Source organism: Calidris pugnax, unplaced genomic scaffold (genome assembly GCF_001431845.1).
Source record: "Calidris pugnax isolate Ruff unplaced genomic scaffold, ASM143184v1 scaffold197, whole genome shotgun sequence".
Classification (NCBI taxonomy): domain Eukaryota; kingdom Metazoa; phylum Chordata; class Aves; order Charadriiformes; family Scolopacidae; genus Calidris; species Calidris pugnax.
This window is the reverse complement of record NW_015090936.1, coordinates 1,617,346-1,637,422: the sequence shown is the minus strand read 5'-3', so window position 1 is coordinate 1,637,422 and position 20,077 is coordinate 1,617,346. Positions and strand designations below refer to the sequence as shown.

General features: G+C 37.5%; 1 protein-coding gene across 1 annotated transcript in view; it reads left to right on the top strand.

Annotated features, from left to right (window-relative positions):
• PLS1 (plastin 1) overlaps positions 1-17,888 on the top strand; it is a 43,538-nt gene extending 25,650 nt beyond the window's left edge. The window contains exons 4-14 of the mRNA XM_014951734.1: positions 767-896; positions 2,577-2,709; positions 3,564-3,645; positions 4,929-5,094; positions 5,190-5,332; positions 6,603-6,698; positions 8,263-8,458; positions 13,568-13,646; positions 14,793-14,907; positions 16,327-16,451; positions 16,928-17,888. Of these exons, the coding sequence (XP_014807220.1) occupies positions 767-896; positions 2,577-2,709; positions 3,564-3,645; positions 4,929-5,094; positions 5,190-5,332; positions 6,603-6,698; positions 8,263-8,458; positions 13,568-13,646; positions 14,793-14,907; positions 16,327-16,451; positions 16,928-17,063 (1,401 nt within the window). The 3' untranslated portion in view covers positions 17,064-17,888. The remainder of the gene's footprint in view (positions 1-766; positions 897-2,576; positions 2,710-3,563; positions 3,646-4,928; positions 5,095-5,189; positions 5,333-6,602; positions 6,699-8,262; positions 8,459-13,567; positions 13,647-14,792; positions 14,908-16,326; positions 16,452-16,927) is intronic.
• Positions 17,889-20,077: the final 2,189 nt, after the last annotated feature.

Genomic DNA, 20,077 nt, shown 5'->3' with positions numbered 1-20,077 from the left:
TGGATCACTGGCTAGTGTGCTTTATTTAAGAGAAACAAAAAACTTCGGGGTGTTGGCTTGTGTGTGTATTTGGGGATGATTTGTTTTTGCTTTAAGTTTAGAGTACTGTTGATAATTGCAGCAGGTTCCTTGTTGAACTAGTTATTGATCTTTCTTTCCAAGATTCTAAATTGCAGTGGTTCATAGGCAAGATGCAACTATTCATATCCAGATACTGAGCTGTAGCTGTTACTTATACTTCATTGTCAGTTTTGAGACGTTGAAGGTTTTGGGGCAAATTTAGGACACATCAGTATATCCAATGTGTTTTACATTGTAGGCAGGTAGAAAACGGTGTCAGCTTGCTTAGGGCATGTATTAAGTCACATAGTAACCTTTTACTGTGAAGCATATGATGAAGTGAAAGAAAAGTGTTATAGTCATTGAAAATGTGTACATTTTTAGTTGTTTTCTTCAGTTTACCAAAATATCTGTGGAAAAAATTGTGTAGATTGTTGTTTATCTACTTTTTTAGGTAGCATGACTTAGTAAGATATCACTTGAGGTACTTGCTGAGAAATAATAGATATCCAGTATGCAAGTTTCATTAAGAGATTTAAACTAGTTTTACCCCTACAGTAAATTTTTTTTCAGAACAGAAGTCAATATAAATGCTGAAGAAGGGCAATCAGATTAATTACTGACTCTGGAGTACTTATATGAGTTGTAAATTAGTTTTTTGAAGCTATGCTCAGTCACAAAATGCTCTCTATTTTTCTTATTCCAGATAATTCAGGAATTGAAAAGTAAAGATGTTAGCAAATCTTTCAGAAAAACAATAAACAAAAAGCAGGGTATTACAGCAATTGGAGGAACATCAGCAATATCCAGTGAGGGAACACAGCACTCTTATTCAGGTAAGAAATAATTAAACACGAGCAAATTCTACATGGAGGAACATTCTTTAATTTTGCATTAAAGATGTAGAAAAACCCAGCTGGAAAAAGCTGCTCTTGAGAGCAAATTAACACAGAGAAAGCATGTGGAGATGGACAAGATAAGTGTGGGTGGTAGTTTATTAAAAGGTAGGCTGTTTGGTTATTAGTTTGACGCTGCACCTGGAGGTAAGTTTGGCATCTTTGCCAGAGAGAAAAATGAAAGCAAGCACTGACAGCAGGGCATGGGCAGAGGGATGACAATGACAGAGAACTAATGGTCCCTCTGGCACATTTGTAGTAATGCTGGTCAAGTTTTGGCTTAATTGCAAGCTAATCTACTCTTATTCCTATATTCAGATAAAAACGAATCCTCATTTTCATTTGTATGGTCTTAACTAAAATGAAAAACACCCCACATATAATTTCTGGATGGAGGGGCCTCCTCAGCTGTCTTTGTGCCACTACAGAATTGTTCATTCCCGTATGAATTTTGCATAGCCTATCTCATGCTTGAGAAGTTGCTTTTAGTATGTGATCTCTGTTTCTTCTTCTCTCTGCTGCACGTCATTTAAGTTGGTAATTGTACCTAATTGCATTGCAGCTCCTGATCAGAATGTTAACTACCTTTGAGGATTTTATTGCAATAAGCAATATTGCAGCTTTTTGATTGACTCAAGTCTGGGATTTGCTGTGGTTCCAGAAGTGTGTTAAGATTCTATATTTAAGGAAGATTCACTTCAGTTCGTTAAAAGTGGTGATTCCATCTCTCTAGGATTTTTCCTTATAGCACCAGCTGCATTTTGTATATATCAAAAGCTAATACTCCGTCTCAAAGGATGCCTGTAGGGGAGATGACATCAGAGCTAATTGTTTAGAGTCCTTTTCATTTTTGGTGGAGAGAAACTGACCCTGCCAGACTGCAATTCATTTGATACGACCTCATCAGCCATCTTGTTTCTGATGAGATGAAATGAAAACTTCAGTTTTCTTCCCATTGACAATGAAAGAAATGTAAGGAGTTAGGTGTAGATACTTGTCCTGTATGCTTCTTGAGGGAAGTGTAGACAGTACACTTGTATTGTCTGGAAATTTGGATACTGATAATTGATTGACTGTTGTCCCAATAAGCATTCTTAGATACATAGTAATAAAATCTGCACTAAATATAAAAGAGAATTTAAAACTGAGACACTAAACTTTTCAAGTTTCTCAAAGCTAAATACAGCACAATAATCCAGATGATGGTCTAAAAATACTGCCCAGACTCTGAAGTCCTGGGAGAAGGCAGAATGAAATGGTGCATTTTAAACCAAGGGTGTATAGATTGAGATGTTGCATATTTCAGATCAGTTTTCCCTATTTTCATTGTAATTGCCAAGAAACATGATGACCCATTATGTTGCTATGATTTTTATGTTGTTCTTCAGAAAATCACCAGAAGTTTAGAGAGTGCAGCAGGAGAAAGGTCAATCTGATTTTTTTTCCACTTTTTGCATGCTTTCCCACTGGTCTGATTCTTTTCATAACTGGCCCCTGTGAAACTAAGGGGTTTTGTTACAGATGAGCCTCTTTGACTCAAGTCTGATGCTTAGTAGTATGTGTTCGTGAAAATGGTAATAGATTATTTTAGATTATTTTAGTGCTGTTTTTTCTTTACAGAGGAAGAAAAAGTAGCTTTTGTCAATTGGATAAATAAAGCTCTACAAGATGACCCAGACTGTAAGCACCTCCTACCTATGAACCCATCAGATGCCAGTCTTTTTAAATCCCTTGCAGATGGCATTCTTCTCTGGTAAGTCCAGGGCTGCAGAAAAGAAATAAATCTTAAAGGTTAAATGCTGATTGCAGTGAATTGGAAAACTTCATAGGCTTTAATGTCAGGACTCCACTATTAAATATTTCCACCAATGCGTAGGATGGAAAAAATCTGTTTGCCTATAGAAATGTTGTATTTAGGAAATTTCTTATGTGGCTCTGTATATATTATGGAAATGGGTTTCCACTTCAGGTCCATAATTACACACATAGATACATGCAGGCTTTTTATAGAGGAGATAATTACATAGTTCATATATTCATTAGCTGAGAAGAATTAGAAATCCTTGCTATTCCAAATATTTTTAAAAGTTACTAAATGCAGGAACAGATATCTAAATTAAATTCATGGCAAAACAGAGCATATAGTAGGTCCTTTAACTTTAGTCTGCTGGAACTTTCTAGTTAAAGTAGAATAATAGTACTTATTAATACACCATCGTAGCAAGGGATTAGATAATTGGTATTGGTGTGAATTAGACTTTGAGATCCTCATAGATGATGCAGTGCAGAAATATATTGGTTATATTACAAAGATTTTCACTAGAAGCTATTTAACTGTCTTTGGTTTATAATTTTAATCTTCTCAAGCACAGTTACTTAATACTAAAGTATAAAAGCCAGTTGCTCAATTTTCTTATAATTATTTATTATCTGGGGGTTTCTGGATGAATGTGTAATTATTTAATAGGGAGAGGTGTTTAGAGGATGAGGTGGTCTTTTTCTATATTGTCAAAAATATTTGCAGCTAGTTTAAAGTGTTAGGGGTTTATTAAATAATGTATTTTCTGAGAAATGAAAGTTTACTAAACTCTGGCTTTTCTTCCTTAGCAAAATGATCAACTTTTCACAACCAGATACAATTGATGAAAGGGCTATTAATAAGAAGAAACTCACTCCTTTCACTGTTTCTGTAAGTACTGCACAGCTAGGAACTTGCCACAAATGAAACAGTAAAATATTTTTCTATACTTCATTTTAATGACAGTTCTGGTAGAGATTAAAAAAAAAAAGTGCTTTGTATTAAAAAATGTTAAAGCATGAAGTTGTATAAACTCTGCTGAATTTTCCTGTTTCTTCAATGATGTACAGGAAAAACTTGTGTTTTTCAAGCTTTCCTTTGTTCTTCCCCTTTTCACTATTCTTATTTTACTTTACAAAGACTTCTAATTGGATGGTCAGGTCATATTTTAGCAGTGCAGAAAGTATCTGCATGGCTGTATACTGCATAGTAGGATGATCCATTTTCAGTAGCGGAGAGTGGTTTGGACGGAAGATGAGAAGCTCTATTTTTAATTGCATGTGATGTCATGAAAATATTCAAGAGAGACAATTTTTAAGTCCTTAGCTTGGGTATAAGAAAACAAGTCTGAAAGAGGGAAGTAGATCCATAAGTTACCTGCCTAATAAGGTAAAAAAATCCTGAATGAAAACCTCAGTTAATTGGAAGAGTTTTCATTTCAGGATGTGACATTCAAATACAAAAAGTTAAAACCATGTTAAAAATCATCCAAGTGGGTTTTGTAATCTCTACTTATTAAAAGAAGATGTGTCAGCAAAGATGATACTACATGTGGTGTCTCTGTAGATACTTAAAATATGACACAAGAAAATGGACAGTAATATTTGCAAGAGCTGCCGGGTATTTTTTCTTGGAATGTTTTATCTGTGACAATCATTAGCTTTACTTTCAGTGTCAGGATTTTGAATTGCAATGACTTTCTTATGCTGTCTGTTCATTTACAGTTAAACAGTTTCTTGAATAAATGCATAAGAGCCAAGATGGGATGACAGTGACATCAGTATCCTCTTGCACAGGGCAAAATTCCATATGAGCATGTTTTTCCACAGGATCAAGCTCCTGATATTTTGAGCAATATTGTTTAATTTGTGTATGTGATACTTAAGACTTACAAAAAATATTTTGATTAGCATATTTCTCAGTGATCCAAGCTGATGAAGGTGGTTTGTGATTTTTTGGTGGTCCATATTAAACTTTGTGAATAATATTTCCCTTTAAATTTTGATAACATACATGATGGTTCACAAAAAATCTGCAGAGTGCCATTTTCCACTGGAAGCCATTGAACAAATGCGTTATTTCCTGTAACTTCTGAAACTTACAAAATTTAATATGAATAAATTTACTAACAATTATGATCTCTTAAATTTGTTAAATAATGATATTCCAAATAGGAAAACCTAAACCTGGCTCTGAACTCAGCATCTGCTATTGGCTGTACGGTTGTCAATATCGGATCACAAGATTTGCAAGAAGGAAAACCACACTTGGTATTAGGACTCTTATGGCAGATCATTAAAGTTGGTCTTTTTGCTGACATTGAGCTCTCCAGAAACGAAGGTAAGAGTAGTGCTAGGTATAGCAGTGTCTGCAATTTGGAGTTAACTGAGATTGCAGTAGCAATGATTTCAGCTTTCTTTCAAACTTGCTTTTAGCTCTTATTGCATTGCTAAATGAAGGGGAAGAACTAGATCAGTTAATGAAGCTTTCCCCGGAGGAGCTCTTGCTACGCTGGGTGAACTACCATCTGGCCAATGCAGGGTGGCAGAAAATCAATAACTTCAGCCAAGACATTAAGGTATGTAGTTATTGCTCTGATAATTGAACATAATAGTATTTGAAAGCACTATGCATAGAAACAAATGAGCCAGATCGGAAGTATTTAGAAAAATAGTAGTCATCTGCTTTTTCTAGCTATAGGTTCATCCTACATTTTTTGACACTGAAAGAACATTGTTTTTATTTCTCGTATCCTATTGAGTTCCTCATATCGTGTATTTTCGCATCACTGTAAAACAAAGTGAACTTTCCAACAAGTTCATATTCAGGGAAGTTCTAATGTAATTATTGGAGTTACTTGGGACAATTCACACTACCTTTTTAGTTGCCTTTTTCCTGTCCATCCATCCCTGCTCCTGGGTCTGCACAAACCCATCTTTTCTTCCTTTTGTTGTTTCAAGGAAGATGTGTATGCCTTTAGATCTCCTCACGGTGCATATTTGCTAATGATTATGGCCCTTTGTACTAAGCATTCTACAGAAGAGTAGGAAACCTCTTGAGGAAAGAACACTTGGTTCTGTGGTTATTCAGAGGGCTGTCTGGATTAGCTCCTGATCCTTGATGTAAGGAGAGAGAAGCCCGCCTTGATCCCTGTGCTTTGCTGGTGTGACAATTCTCTGGCACAAGGGCATGCTGGTTCCTTGGGGCAGGTGGCAGACCTGCATGATTGGACTAGATGGTCTCTAGAGGTCCCTTCCAACTCTGACAATTCCGTGATTCTCTCTTTTTCAGTCATTCTACATAAGGCATGCAGAGTACTGCAGTAACTCCAGTTGAAGAGAGAAAAATCCAACTTTTTAAAACTAAAAGTGAAGGAGGAAGATTCCCTTCTCTCTTTTCATTGAAGAAAACCGTGTCATTAATTGCTAGTTATATATTTTGAAATGCTCCAAGAAGGCCATTATTAAAGCAAACCTTAAGTAGGGTTTTATATGAAAACTTCTACTATAGTAAAAATACTACATGCTATTTAAAAGAAGTATTGAGTACTTCTAAAGCTAGCAGGTTTTTGGTTTATTTTCTTAGTTTCTTAGTGGATGGGGAAAAACCCAGAAGCATACTGAAAACTGTATCAAATAAATATAATTTCTTTTGTCACTTTAGATTAATCCTAAAAGAGCCACTTTACTCTCTGTTTTTAATTCCAATCACCTTGTTGATTAAGAAAGAGGAAATTTTTATAGAAGTGTATTTGAAAAGGGTAGTGAAGGAATAAAATTGGCCTATAAGCACAGTAAATGACTGCTTGCTCATTTTTTTAAAAAAAACTATTGTACTTCTTGTTTTAGGATTCAAGAGCATACTACCATCTGTTAGATCAGATTGCACCCAAAGGGGATGACCCTGATGAATTGCCCATTAAAATCGACTTTTCAGGATTCCATGTAAGTATCCAGAAACATAAAAATAGACTGGAATTATTGGAGACCTCCGTGTATGTATTCAACATCCTTGTTACAAGGCTGTCCCAGAATCCCCTTTTGTTTTATAATGCATACAAACACATACAAAAAGTACAATCAGATTTCTCAACTTCACAAAATCTTAAATGGGTAAAAGCCTGAGTAAAGTTCCAGGGCGCTGCTGAAACAGGATAATGCATCCTGCAGACTAAAGTTTGGAGCTATGTTTTGCTTGGAGTAGTGTCTAACTGTTTTTTATTTTCAGTTGGGTCCTCCAACATGAATATTACAACATTCTGCTTCAGTTCTGCTTTTCTGGAATTCAGACAAGGAGAAAGCGTAGACTTCACAAACCTTGTGATCCTTCCTCATACCACACTGTATTCAGAAATAACGTGAGCCCTTCCAATAACCAGCAGGAAAGGAAAGTGTTACAACCATCAAGCTTTAAGCTGTAAAGGGGTAGAGGGTCTAAAACCAGCTTAGATAGATGTGAAAACACTGTTCTCTAAGCTGCTGTGTAATGCTCATTGGAAAGGTTATTCTGAGAATGTGTTTTACACAGAAATTAACTGCCTGCCTAAGATATAAATATCTATGTATCAATCAGAATCTTAAGTAGAATCTTGTTATTCATTATAATGAAAACCCATGTGCAAAACTATGTTTGCATCCAAGCTTTAGTCCTCTCAAACTCCTTTGTGAGGAGAGCTCTGTTTTGTTTGTTTGCTTTTTTTTGGGGGGTTTTTGGGGAGTGAGGAAAGGATAGTAATTAACTTTTTCCCTGTAATTTCCTACAGTTCATATGATCATTTTTCTGTAGTGGGCTATAAGCCAGTTATCAATAGCATGTAACAACTTCTTGTTCTAGAGAAAGTTTCTGGTTGAGTGTATCGATGCTGAATTACTCACCGTTACTCAAGTCTGATAGTAATTCAGTTACTAATTCTTTTCCCTATAAATAGTTACTTTTAGTGTTGTGAAGGGTAGAGACAAAAAGTATATGGTACACATTTTTGAAGATTATTAATCTACTTAGAATAAATCAATCAGGATGAATAAAAATAACACATAGGTTACCAACTTAAGATGATTCAGAGGCAAGAATATTAAAAGGAAAGTAAGGTAGTAGATTGTCACATTCAGACTCTCATTGAGGATTTGGGGCATCGTCTATAATTACTGTGCTTGAGAATATCCTTTTAAAACAACGATGGTGAACCTATTGCATGTGGAGTATGCAGTGTGGGAATCAGCAATCTGGAAACAGAAGTATAACCACTACACCTCTGGCTGCTGCTGTTGCTGTGATTTATGAGGAGTGCTGTGCAGGCAGCCACAGAAGTGAAGGACTGAGAGAAAGTTTAAGGAAGATGGGGAGAGGGGAATTGTTATGGGCAGTAAGAGCTAGCTCAGGCTTTGGGGACATGAGGGAGAGACAGGCATGGGTCGTTTAAAGATCAGCCAAACTGACGATTCAGTAAAGAATGGAAACATGCTAGGATTCATTACAAATTAATTTTTATTATTTTTTTTTTTCTTTTAGGATAAAAATGACTTGAGGAGGGCTGAATGCATGCTCCAACAGGCAGATAAATTGGGCTGCAGACAGTTTGTAACTCCAGCTGATGTGGTTGCAGGCAACCCTAAACTCAATTTGGCTTTTGTTGCAAATCTCTTTAACACATATCCAGCCCTACACAAGCCTGACAATTCATCTTACGATCTCAATTTATTAGAAGGTACTCGACTTGCTAAGCATACAGGAGATAAGAGTATTAGTGATTTCTACTACAGTATTCCTTCTAGGTTGTGATATAGGATCCCTGTGTGATGGTGCTCGTGTTAATACCAGCATATAGAGCTTTCTCACTAGCTTTCCATATAAGCCCATAGTAGAAGTCCCCGTTACTGTGAATATTGTTCACTTGTGTTGGCCTGACCAAAGGCTATTCCTGAATAACCGTCTATCATTCATTTGCAGGAGCAAAAACTGTCCTCTTACTCCCCTTCCAGTTTCCTGTGCTTCTTTCCATACTGTTTGTATTTTAGCTGATGCATAAATTCTAGCTTTCCCTAATTTGCAGTGCTAAACTATGCAACTGTAATAGTCCTTTAAAGTATTTTTCACGTATTGTTCTTACATATATGTTTGTGTATGTGGATTAGTTTGTTGCCTTTTAAAGCAGGAAACATTGGGGGGGAAAAAAAGCTTATGTATCAGCAATCTATTTTAATCTATTGCATCAGCAACCTATATAGATCCTAGCACACCAGCAAGTTTGGACTTTAACTGTACAGTTCAGATCCCTAATGCTAAAGATGAAGGGATAATTGGTAGCGGTCCTTGGCTGTTTCCCTTTCTGTGGACCAGCTAATCTGGAATAATGAAGCAGCTCCTGCCAGTGTATTTCACAGTTGTTCACTGATCTCAAAGGAATGGTGAGAATCAGGGGTGCCACATTCGGGAGAATCTTCAGCAATGTTCACACATTCCTCTGCACTGCCTACTCCTGCCTTCCTCTTACTGTTCCTATCAGGTTTCCTTTCCATCTAGGTGAGTCCATCTTCCTTTGCTCCTCTTTTTTTCATAATTTGTCTGCTCTGCTGCATCCCTGTGTCACAAATCTTGTATCCCTCAGACCACTCTTTCTGCTCTTCTAGTTTCAGCTAGCTGCCTGCTGTGGTAGAGGTGTCAGAGCACAGGAGGTAGTCTTCCCTTTTCAGCTGTGATATCCCTAATCACCACAGTCCCTGCTATCCAGGATGAATATGGATGAAGGAAATACCTGCTTTTGCTCAGCTGCAATTTTGTTAGAAATGTATGCTCTTGGAATGTGTACAGGAGCTGAGTGTGCAGGTGGAATGTGTTCAGTTCAGCTTCTCTGTTCTGAACATAAAATTGCAGGTGTGATTTGAAATACTGAAAACTTGGTCAAATTTAGAAGACTTCATTGGCGTGGCAAAAAAAAAAAAAAAAGCTGAACTGCTTTCTAAGCTTTCCTAAAACATCAAAGTCTTGGCTAAAATAGTTCAGAGAAAGTTACAATCACCTGAATGCTAGATTTTGTAATGATAAATGCTGGCCAAATTTAACTTGTTGTTTATAGTATATATTTTGGAGATAGATAATCATGCCAGTGTTATCTGTTCAAAGGCATTAGCCCCTAAATAATAACTCCTGTGGTGTCATGTAGATCTAAACCATCAAAATAGTTATTTCAGTCAAAAGATGGTGTTGTTAATATGTTTTTCTTTAAATTTTTTTTTATTTTTCCATAAAATCCCATGTTTTTACTGATGTTTTCTCAAGGTAGTGATATAAAATATAAAACATTCATTTCTTTATAGTTTCATTGTAGATTGTCTGTTGAAATCTGACTCATAATTTATAATGCTTTCCTATTTTGCTTCATGAAATCCAGATTTGACCCCTCCTAATGTAGGTACTGTATTTAGTACTTTTCTGTACTCGTTAAAGTGTTTATTCTGCAATTTTTCTTATTTTTTTTTCCCTAGTGTTTTAATCATCTCTGTCTTTTTCTGGTTGTTTTTTGCATTGTTCTTGTATTTTTCTGTTGCTTTAATATGCCGTCCTAAGTAAAATAGAAGAAAAAGATCCCCGTGGGTTTAATGTGATGTATGTAAAATGGGGGCAGGACCTGCAGGAAGTCAAGTGCTATATAGTTCTTTCTGTGGGTTTAAAAAGTAGGGGCCTTTCATGACCCAAACTCTAATGCTCTAGGCATGTGTGGGTGAGTAGAGCTCTCTGAAAGTCTTCATTTGCTGCATAAATTCCATCTTTTCAGTGACCGTTCCAGCCAAAGAGTATGATGTGGGTTCTCTTTGGGTTAAGACTGTGCATAAATCGACATCTGCTCTGACAGTGCTTAGCAAAGTCTGGTGATGTGCGCTTACCCAGAGAGCACATCCCTCAGGTAGACTGACACAGCAAAATGAACTTTGGATATTATCTGGGGATGGAGGGGAGAGTCCTGATATCAATTGATTCATGACCTTTAACTGAGTGTTGCTCTTGCTCTGAGGAACATCTCTCTTGTGGGCAAGGCAGCAGAGTTTGGAGTTGAAGTCACACAGAAAGCTGAGTCCTTGTGGGGAGGAAGAGGAAGGACTTCTGTCCACCCATGTTTCCTCCAGCGTAGGTGTCCTCTGCTGCTGGTGCTTAATCCGCTGGCAGCCTTCAAGGCTGTTACCAGGAGAGGGGTAACTACTCCCAGTCAGGCCAGCGGAACGTAGGGTGCAAGTTGCATCTTGAGCTCTGTAATCGTAGCTTTTGGAGCTCTTTGGATTCTTGACCCCATCCCTATGGCTACTCCCCAGTAGTATGACGATCTCAAAGAAAGAGATGGCAATAAATATAAAGGATGCTACCAAATTTGCTCCTCTCTTTTTTGTGTAGCTCTGCCCCCTTTCTGCAGCTTTCCAATGCTTTTGGCTATCTGCTGCACCACTCAGCAGAAGATATGCACCTGATAGGATCACAAGGTATATTTTGACTAAAAGAATAGAGGGAAAAAAATTGGTCAGTTCTCAGCCATCTGGAAAACTTATGAACGCTAATGTGTTGCGTGATAGAGGGATTTGTTTAGAGTGGCATATTAAATGTAGTATGCTGGGCTTAATTCCTGGGTTTCCAGTATCCAAAAGGGTGCTGCCCAACTTGCATGCTCTTGCTCTTGCTTGGCAACTTTGGATTCTTTTGAGTGTTAAGCATGCATTTTAAAATTCTCAGTCTGAGTGCAGTTGCCGAGTATCTGTTTTGGTAGCTACCCTTTTTTTTTTTAGTAAGGGTTCATTAAATAATCTTGTTACTGCCCTTGCAATGGACAAGTGCTCCTAAAAGCACTTTGCAGTCAGCAGTTTGGGTATTGCAAACCAACTCAAAGCACAGTAAGCCTAAAAACTTCAAAAAAAGAAAAAAGCAAAAGAGACTTGCTTAAAAATACTGTATCCTCTTAAATTACTCTTTATAAACTTAAATTATTTGCATTGTACCTCTTTTTTGGGGGGGGAAGATATTTTTAATAATTTTGTCATAAAATGTGACTCTTTTGCTGTCTTTTTCAATTTTGTTGTGGGAAGAAATATATGAAACAAAGCTGACTGCCTGAAGACTTTGCAGAATAGTATTTTTCTTTGTTTCAGCATGTATTCATCAGCGACTTTGGTAGTTTTTACAAGCAAATATTTGAAACATAATAGCTTAAATTGCATATTAAAGACCTCATAATTGAGAAAGATTATATTCATCCTACAGATATATTTTCTATGTCATAATTGGAAAACAATGTAACTTGTAAGCTGGCTGAAACTTTAAAAATTTATTCTGTTGGAAAATGTCAATTATAGCTGAAATTTCTTAATTTAATTTTTATATAAATAGATTTGGAAGATGAGAGCTTTTTTTATAAAAGGGGAAGAGACCTAGATTAAAATTATAACCTCTACCTAAAAATCGGCCTGTTTCATGGAAAAGTAATATTGAAGAGGTTTATTAATTTGTTGAAGAGGTTTATTCTAATGATAAACACATGTTTATGCAGTAGTTTCATTTTGGAAAAATATTCATTGTTCTGTAGTCAGTGTAGAACTGCAGAACTAATACTAAATGAGGTGGTTTTCATACTACATAAACCTCATTAGACAAACTCAGTACCATTAGCCTCTAAGGAACATTAAGAAAAAAAAAAGCAAAGAAAAATCTTACTCAGATTTTTATGTCTTTGAGGCCTGAGAAATCTCTGCTTTCTTTGTTTGGGGAGGTTTTTTTCCTCCTCACTGTCCTTTCTGTTGTCTTAAGTGTTCACTACCAGCCCAGGGGAACAAAGCCATGAGGTTATTCCAAGCTCACATATTCAGGCTAAATATTTTCTTAAATGCTCTTCTTTGTAAAAAAAGCAGCTTATGCAGCACTGATTCTCGTGCAATTGGCCACAGATACATTGTTAAAATTTAGGTAATGTTAGGTGATGTAGAAAATTACTGTGTTACTGCAAACTGTAATTTTTATAGAGAAAGAACTTTAGTTTAGGAATTCAGGATTACAATAGATAAAAACAATCTAAATCAGGAAAGTGAAGGATTGTGTTTGGTTGGTCACTCCACCCACCCCCCCCCACCCCCCGAGTTTTCTGTATTTCTCATAAGCAGAGTTGCTAGTTAAAACTTCAAGAATAACTAGCCCCCTTGGCAATATAAACAGCTTCACAAATCTACCCAATATAATACTGCCTTGCTAAGTCTCCAAGGTTAAAGACTAAAAGGGTGAGATCTAGTGCTTTAGAGAGGACCTTCAAAAATTAATATTGGAAACTTTTGTGTGGAAACAAGTGGAGCTATAGTTCCTGGAGTTTGATGCAATTGCAATAATTGTTTTAGTAGTAACTTTTAATAAAAATATGCCATTTCAAACAGATTTAAAGACACTGTTGAATGCAGTTTCCACTAATTCTGGTTTTAGGAAGTTATTCTTAATCTTCGCTATTTTTTCCATGAGATGTATTAATTGTATAAAATATAACCAACATGCTGTCTATTTCTGTATTTTATCGAATTGTATTTACATTGAAAAATGGAGTCTAATAGTACTGTCTGTAGTGCTTCTGGCCTTGTGCCCAGAACTGAGGGACTCTGAACTTGATAGGACTGCTTCAGCTTATTGGACAGTAGAGACTCCTGTCAGGGGAAGGATAAACTCTTTTTTTTTTTTTTTTTTTTTTTTTTTCTGTGGGAGGGTTACAGGATGGGGTGAGTGTATGAGAGTCGTTTAAACATTGCTTATTGAAGTGTTTTCTCCAGTGATTCATATAGAATTGTACTTGTCACCATAGGAGAAAGCAAGGAAGAAAGAACTTTCAGAAACTGGATGAATTCACTGGGTGTAAGCCCATATGTTAACCATTTATACAGGTAAGGTGTTTGTTTGTTTGTTTTGAACAATAATTTGATTTCCCTTGAATGACAGGAGAAGAAAAAAGGGAAGAAGGAAGAGAAGTTGTAGTTCTACTAGAACAGTGATTTCCAGGTTTCCACACAGTGTGATAGGAACTTCAAAAGTGGTCTGTAGAACAGTATTAAGCAGTATCTGTACTTGGGTATTCTACTCATGATCTAGAAATACTAGAAAACCTAATGGGTTTTGATGGGTTCCCCTCACCTGTACTTTGAATTACGTTTTTTAAAAAGTTGAGATAATTGTGGTTCATAATGCATGATTTTTACTTTATCTTATGACAAATGAAATGACCACAAACCTATTAAAACAGTAATGCAATTATAAACTGTGAGAGGATAGATGTCTGCTGAGTAGGCTGTGAGAATATGTGCAGTGTGGTATTCCCTCAAAATGAAGGGCTTTTTAGCATGCTTTTTAGATGCTTCTGATCACTTTCAAATTGTGCCAGCAGTTGATTCAGATCCTATTAATAAAAGATGGGATATCGGGAGGAACTGGGAACATCTGCTTGCATATATACTTGCTGTTAGGTTTCATTGTTTCTGTTTTCTGACCTCTGTAAAGTGATACCATCTGTAGATAGCTTAACATGGAGAATTTCATTTAGCAAGTAGCTGGAGGGCATTATCAGGAATGCAATTTATAATGGGAAAATAATGTTTTTCCTAACATAATTTTTTCACAAGATTCACAAGATATTGGTTTTGATTATTCTTTAGCAAAACACATCTGTAGGTGCAGATAAAGCATGAGTGTCTAACATTTTGCAAAGTTCTGAGGAAACTAAAACTACATCAATAAATGAAAACTTTTTAGCTAGATGCTTTATCTGTGCCTACCCTATGGAAGCAATTATTTAATTAAAGTTGGTAAAACCAGTGGCTGTGCTTACTTCACTGAGATTTGTGAAAATATACAATAGTTGCAGAAATCAAGCTATAGGACATAGGCTAGTTTCTCCACAGAACAATACAAATTTTTATATATGTGACTGGAATTTTTCAGCAACTTAATTACACTTTGAGAAGTCTCAAGTACTTCACATTTTCTTCATCAATATGAGCTTTTGTACTAAAAAACATTGTTTTACTCTGATTTAGTGACCTCTCTGATGCTTTAATAATCTTTCAACTGTATGGTATGACTCGTGTGCCAGTTGACTGGAACCACGTAAACAAGCCTCCTTATCCATTACTTGGTGGTAATATGAAAAAGGTGGGTAGATACTCCATAATAGAGTCTGCTTTCTCTGTCTCCCATCCTGGTGGTAGTAGGTATCTGGTTTGTCTAGATTTGTGTGCTACTGAGACAGTCCTGGAAAAAACAGTAAAAAAAAAAAAAAAAATCTTCCAGCTATAACCTCAAGGAATAAATAGCAGTTATAGCCTATATTACTTCAGTTTTTAAGTTGTGGACACCTTTTGGTAATATTTAATTAAGAGTCTAATTAGGGTATATAAGTAAAAGTTTCAGGCCTGGCATAGCTGTTGTTGCCTGATGCTCTTATATTGTGGGGTGTTTCCTCATGGAGCAGTTCTACATGCTGCTACGAGAATTTGTGTAGGACTCGCAGAATCAAAGCTTTTGGTTAGTTTTGTGATCACTATGAAGCCAGAAATGTAGTGGGAAAAAAATACTGTCTATTTAAGAACATCACATTTCAATATTTTTCCAAATTCCGTTTTGATGTAAGTATATGTTAATTTATTGACATTAGTGGAAGTGACCTTAGTTTTCTCAAGTGTGAAAAAGATTGTCATTGGAATCTTGCATGCTTGTATTTATAGTAAAAACGATGTTATTTTAATCACAGTGTAGAAAGGCTAGAAATCTGTGTGGGGTTTGTCTTATGGTCTTGGGGAGATACTCCATACATTCAATGTCTTCAAGCAGATTTATGTTACTATTTTTAAATGTGCAATTAATGTGGTGGCTCTGGAGGACTTCACTGAGGTAGAAATCACAGTTCTGGCCTGGTGGTGAAAGCAGCCATGTGGTGTGGCTTTGTTCCCACAGGGGCTCAGCACGTGAGCCGGCCTCGCTGGCTGCTGGTCTGACATCATCAGCTGCTTCTCTGCCCCAACAGCTGGGCAGAAATAATTGCAGCAACAGCACTTGATGTTTTAAGAATAGATGAAAACACATCTGTGTATTAAATACAAAATGCAGACTGCTTGTGCTAGCTCAGAGTACCGTTTAAGTTGAAAAATTATAAAAAGAATGAGCCATAAACTAGGGCAGAGAATAGTTCCATTACAAGAAAAGGAGAAAAATAAAAGTAATTGGGGAATGTAAAGACCTTTTTGTAGTCTTGAAAGTCTGGTCCTTGGACTTCTTTCAAAGTTCCCTTGCTTCCTTAGGGAAAGGAGGGCAGTTTCTTTCATTAAATAAATTTAAAGAATTTGTGTAATAACAAGATTAACACTGAGTGTGAACCTTATCATTTTGATTGTGGAAAATGACAATAGACCTCATAAAAGGGGAGAAAAACTTTCACGCAATAAAGTAACAAAACATGCTGCTCTCTTTCAATAGGTATCTAAGCTGTGCTATTGTTTTGGGTTTTTTTGCATTGTGATGACAAAATAATCAAAGCAAATTCCTTATGCTAATCTTTTGAATCTTTTCTTTTAGGACAAATCAATTAGCACTAGTTTACCTGTCCTAGATTTAATAGATGCCATTGCACCAAAAGCAGTTCGTCCAGAAATGGTCAAGAGAGAAGATCTTTCTGACGAAGACAAATTGAATAATGCTAAGTAAGTTTTAAATTAGTGCTTTCTATTTTCCTAAAGTGCAGGAAATGCATAATTCATGGCGTAATGAATGATTTACTGATTTATTAACAGAGAGAAAGGTTACACTAACATTAGTTGATTTGATTATAAAGATTCTCTAAGATTTTAGAGCTGCTTTTCTAGCATATTTAAAATATGAACTCGAATTCATGACTGATAAGACCTACCGGCACTCCAATGCAACTAGTTTATTAGTAGCCTGTCATAACCCATATTGGTTTTGACAAAAATGCGTTGATAATCAGTTGCAAAACGTTGGTTAATACAATTGCTAATACATGCTTGCTTCCCAATAATGTGAAGAATTTTCACATAGAGTGTAAATACTGATTGAACAGGCACAGCTTGCTATTAAAATCTGTTGTTCTTGGTGTGAATCTTGGCACACTAGTAGATGCAAGGAAAATAACGATATTTATTTTCTCTTGCTTTCCAAGGTATGCCATTTCAGTTGCTCGAAAAATCGGTGCTCGTATATATGCTCTCCCAGATGATCTGGTTGAAGTGAAGCCAAAAATGGTGATGACAGTGTTTGCATGTTTGATGGGAAGAGGACTGAACAGAATAAAATAATGAAGAGATGTAATACAACTTTCTGCCATGTTAAGCACGATGAATGCCTCATAGTTTACACAGTTCTGAAGCTTAGTGTAAAGCAAGAAAAATTGTATGCACAAATATACTCATTAATTACCTTTTAATAATGTGTTTATATTGGTTAAACTTTTATTCAATTTCATAACACATTGATTATTTATGGGTAATACTGTATTCAGAACATGTTCATTACCGAATTAACATCACAAATTTGTATTGCTTTAAAAAAACCCAGACCATATTAATCAAGCTTCATTTGTATTAGTTTCCATAGCATTGTAAGAATCTGCATCATTTTACATGTTATTTCAGGACCTATTGTGAAACATTGTTTGATTTTTGTGAGTGTTACTTACTTGTAGTCACACGGGTCTCAAGGTGCATTCCTGTCCTGTCCTATTACTCCTAACCGCCCGAAAGTTATCATCCTTGCCTTATTCTTTGAGAGCTTAACTCCTGTTGAGGCCAATGACAGTCTTGCCATTGACTTCGGTGAGAGCAAGAGAAGGCCTATGATAATGTCTGGAAACTAATTAATACTGTTAAAGCTGATGAAACCTTTCTGTGGGACTAACATACGTAGTAGTTTTGTCCTGTTACTGAGCAGGAACTTCTATGGTCTGTATCTTAATTAAAAACAGCAAATAGTAAGCAGAAATGTGATCATGTCATTACTAGGTCTGCATATACATTAGATTTTGCAGTTGGACTAAAGATCTGATTTCTTTTTTTTTTTTAATTTTTCATAAAATATTGTATAAGAAAATAATAAAGAGCTGGCAAGTCCAGTTTGGGATTTCACATTAATGTATTGCATTTCCTCATAGATTATTCCTTTGATTTTCCTAAAGTGTATATTGTGTGCAGAGGTTTTGTCTGGAAAGACTGGTGCATTTTCTGGATAAGATGATACCCATAATTATTATTAATTTTAAAGTATTTAAACACCTTTCTTTGCAGCTGTAAATTATCACAACATCCTGGAGGTGGATGTTTAATAAAGTTATTACCAGAAGCCAAACATTAAAAAAGAAAGAAAATAAAAATGAAAGGGTGTTTTGTCTTTTAAGTATGAAGCTGCTACTTTGTCAACAGTCCTGAGTGTGGCAAAACCTAAGAATCATGATAAGTGAACAGTTGGACTTTGTCTTCAAAATCTTGCACAACTTATTAACAGAAAGAAGATGCATCAATTTAGTTTCTATTATATAAGGGGATACTGGGAGGTAATACAATTAAGTGCTTGGATTTAGATCCATTTGTATCTCTCCTGGTTTGTATTGTCTGGACAAGAATAAATTATTCATATTTGATAGTTAACCTGGTTTCTATTCCCAGTTCCCCATGAAGACCAGCTGTTGTACAGAATTTGAGTTCTTTGCCTTGATTCTTGAGATTAATCAAAGTCCTTGTTCAAGATAGGCTAACGTGAGGCTTACTTAATCCCTGTACTGCAAGAAAAAATGATCTCTTCTTGAGATATGCAATTCTAAACTACTGTGTTTACTTATGCAAGCATTTGGCAACTTACACAACAGAAAATATAAAAAGTAAAGTATTGGTGTAGTGTTTTGTTCCCTTTAGGAAAACATATGCTACAATTAAATCTCCAGAATTACTTTAAACTTGCTTTGGTCACATTGAAATGGGTTCTCAAAGGCAACATCTCATGCTTCTCAGCCTATAAGTTTGACATAAATGCTAAGAACTACATGTTGAAGGATAAATGACAGCTAACACCATCTGAAAAGAGTTGTTTTGGAATAACATTTGTTTTGAAGAGGGCAAGTGTTAGAGGAGGAGTCAGACTTTTTGGTTTACGTTAATTCTACATCGCTCACCTGAAGCTATTAACGGCTTCTGTGCCTCTACACGCAGCAAAGATACACAAGAATTCACCAGTTATTTCCATAGTGTATCATACAGAAAATTGTGTCTGGTAGCTCATGTAACAAGGACAAAATGGCATGTAATTTTAACATGAAAAGGGAAAACAAGTAGATATTTCTAAAGTATGCAGGGAAGAGGAAAGTGAACAGTTTAACAGCTCTTTGGAAATCACTGCTGAGTGGGGCCGCCTGTGCTGGGGTCAGCCCGGCGCTGGGGTCAGCCGGGCCGGTTCCTGGAGCAGTTGGGACAAAAACAGACTTAAGGGGAAAAGGCAGAGGCGGGGACGACCCGTTGGGCGCTGGGCCGCGCCGCGGTCTGTGCGGGGAGCGGGACCCCCGCAACCCCCTCACCGCTGCCCACGGGCGCGGGCTCCGTGACCGGTCGACCCCGCCGGGGGAAGGGGAACCGTGGAGCCGCGGGAGGAGGCGATGACGGGGCGGCGGCTGTGCCTCCTCGGCCGGTGGGTTGGTGGGTCGCCACAGAGCCCAGCGGCGCTCCTCCCCGCTGCCCCTCACCGGGGGGGACGCCGCCATTGGAGCCTGCGCAGTGCGGCGGGGAGCGGTCGCCCTCCGCCCTGCCCTGCCCTGCCCGCCCGTGGGGCTGACAGTGCCGGGGGTGGCCGCCCCGCTCCCTCCGGGGTGGCAGCGGGCACCGGGGGTCGGGCCGCACCGAGCTACCGGCCCGCCCGCGCTCTGATGGGCCTGGCGGAGCCGGCGCCATGGCCGCCTTGTACCAGAGCGCGGACCCGTCCGCCTCGGCCTCGCCGAACAAGCTGCTGGCGCTGAAGGACGTGCGGCAGGTGAAGGAGGAGACCACCCTGGACGAGAAGCTCTTCCTGCTGGCCTGCGACAAAGGTACCGGCCCCGCCGCCCGGCCCGGCCCGGCCCCGCCCACCATCTGAAAAGAGTTGTTTTGGAATAACATTTGTTTTGAAGAGGGCAAGTGTTAGAGGAGGAGTCAGACTTTTTGGTTTACGTTAATTCTACATCGCTCACCTGAAGCTATTAACGGCTTCTGTGCCTCTACACGCAGCAAAGATACACAAGAATTCACCAGTTATTTCCATAGTGTATCATACAGAAAATTGTGTCTGGTAGCTC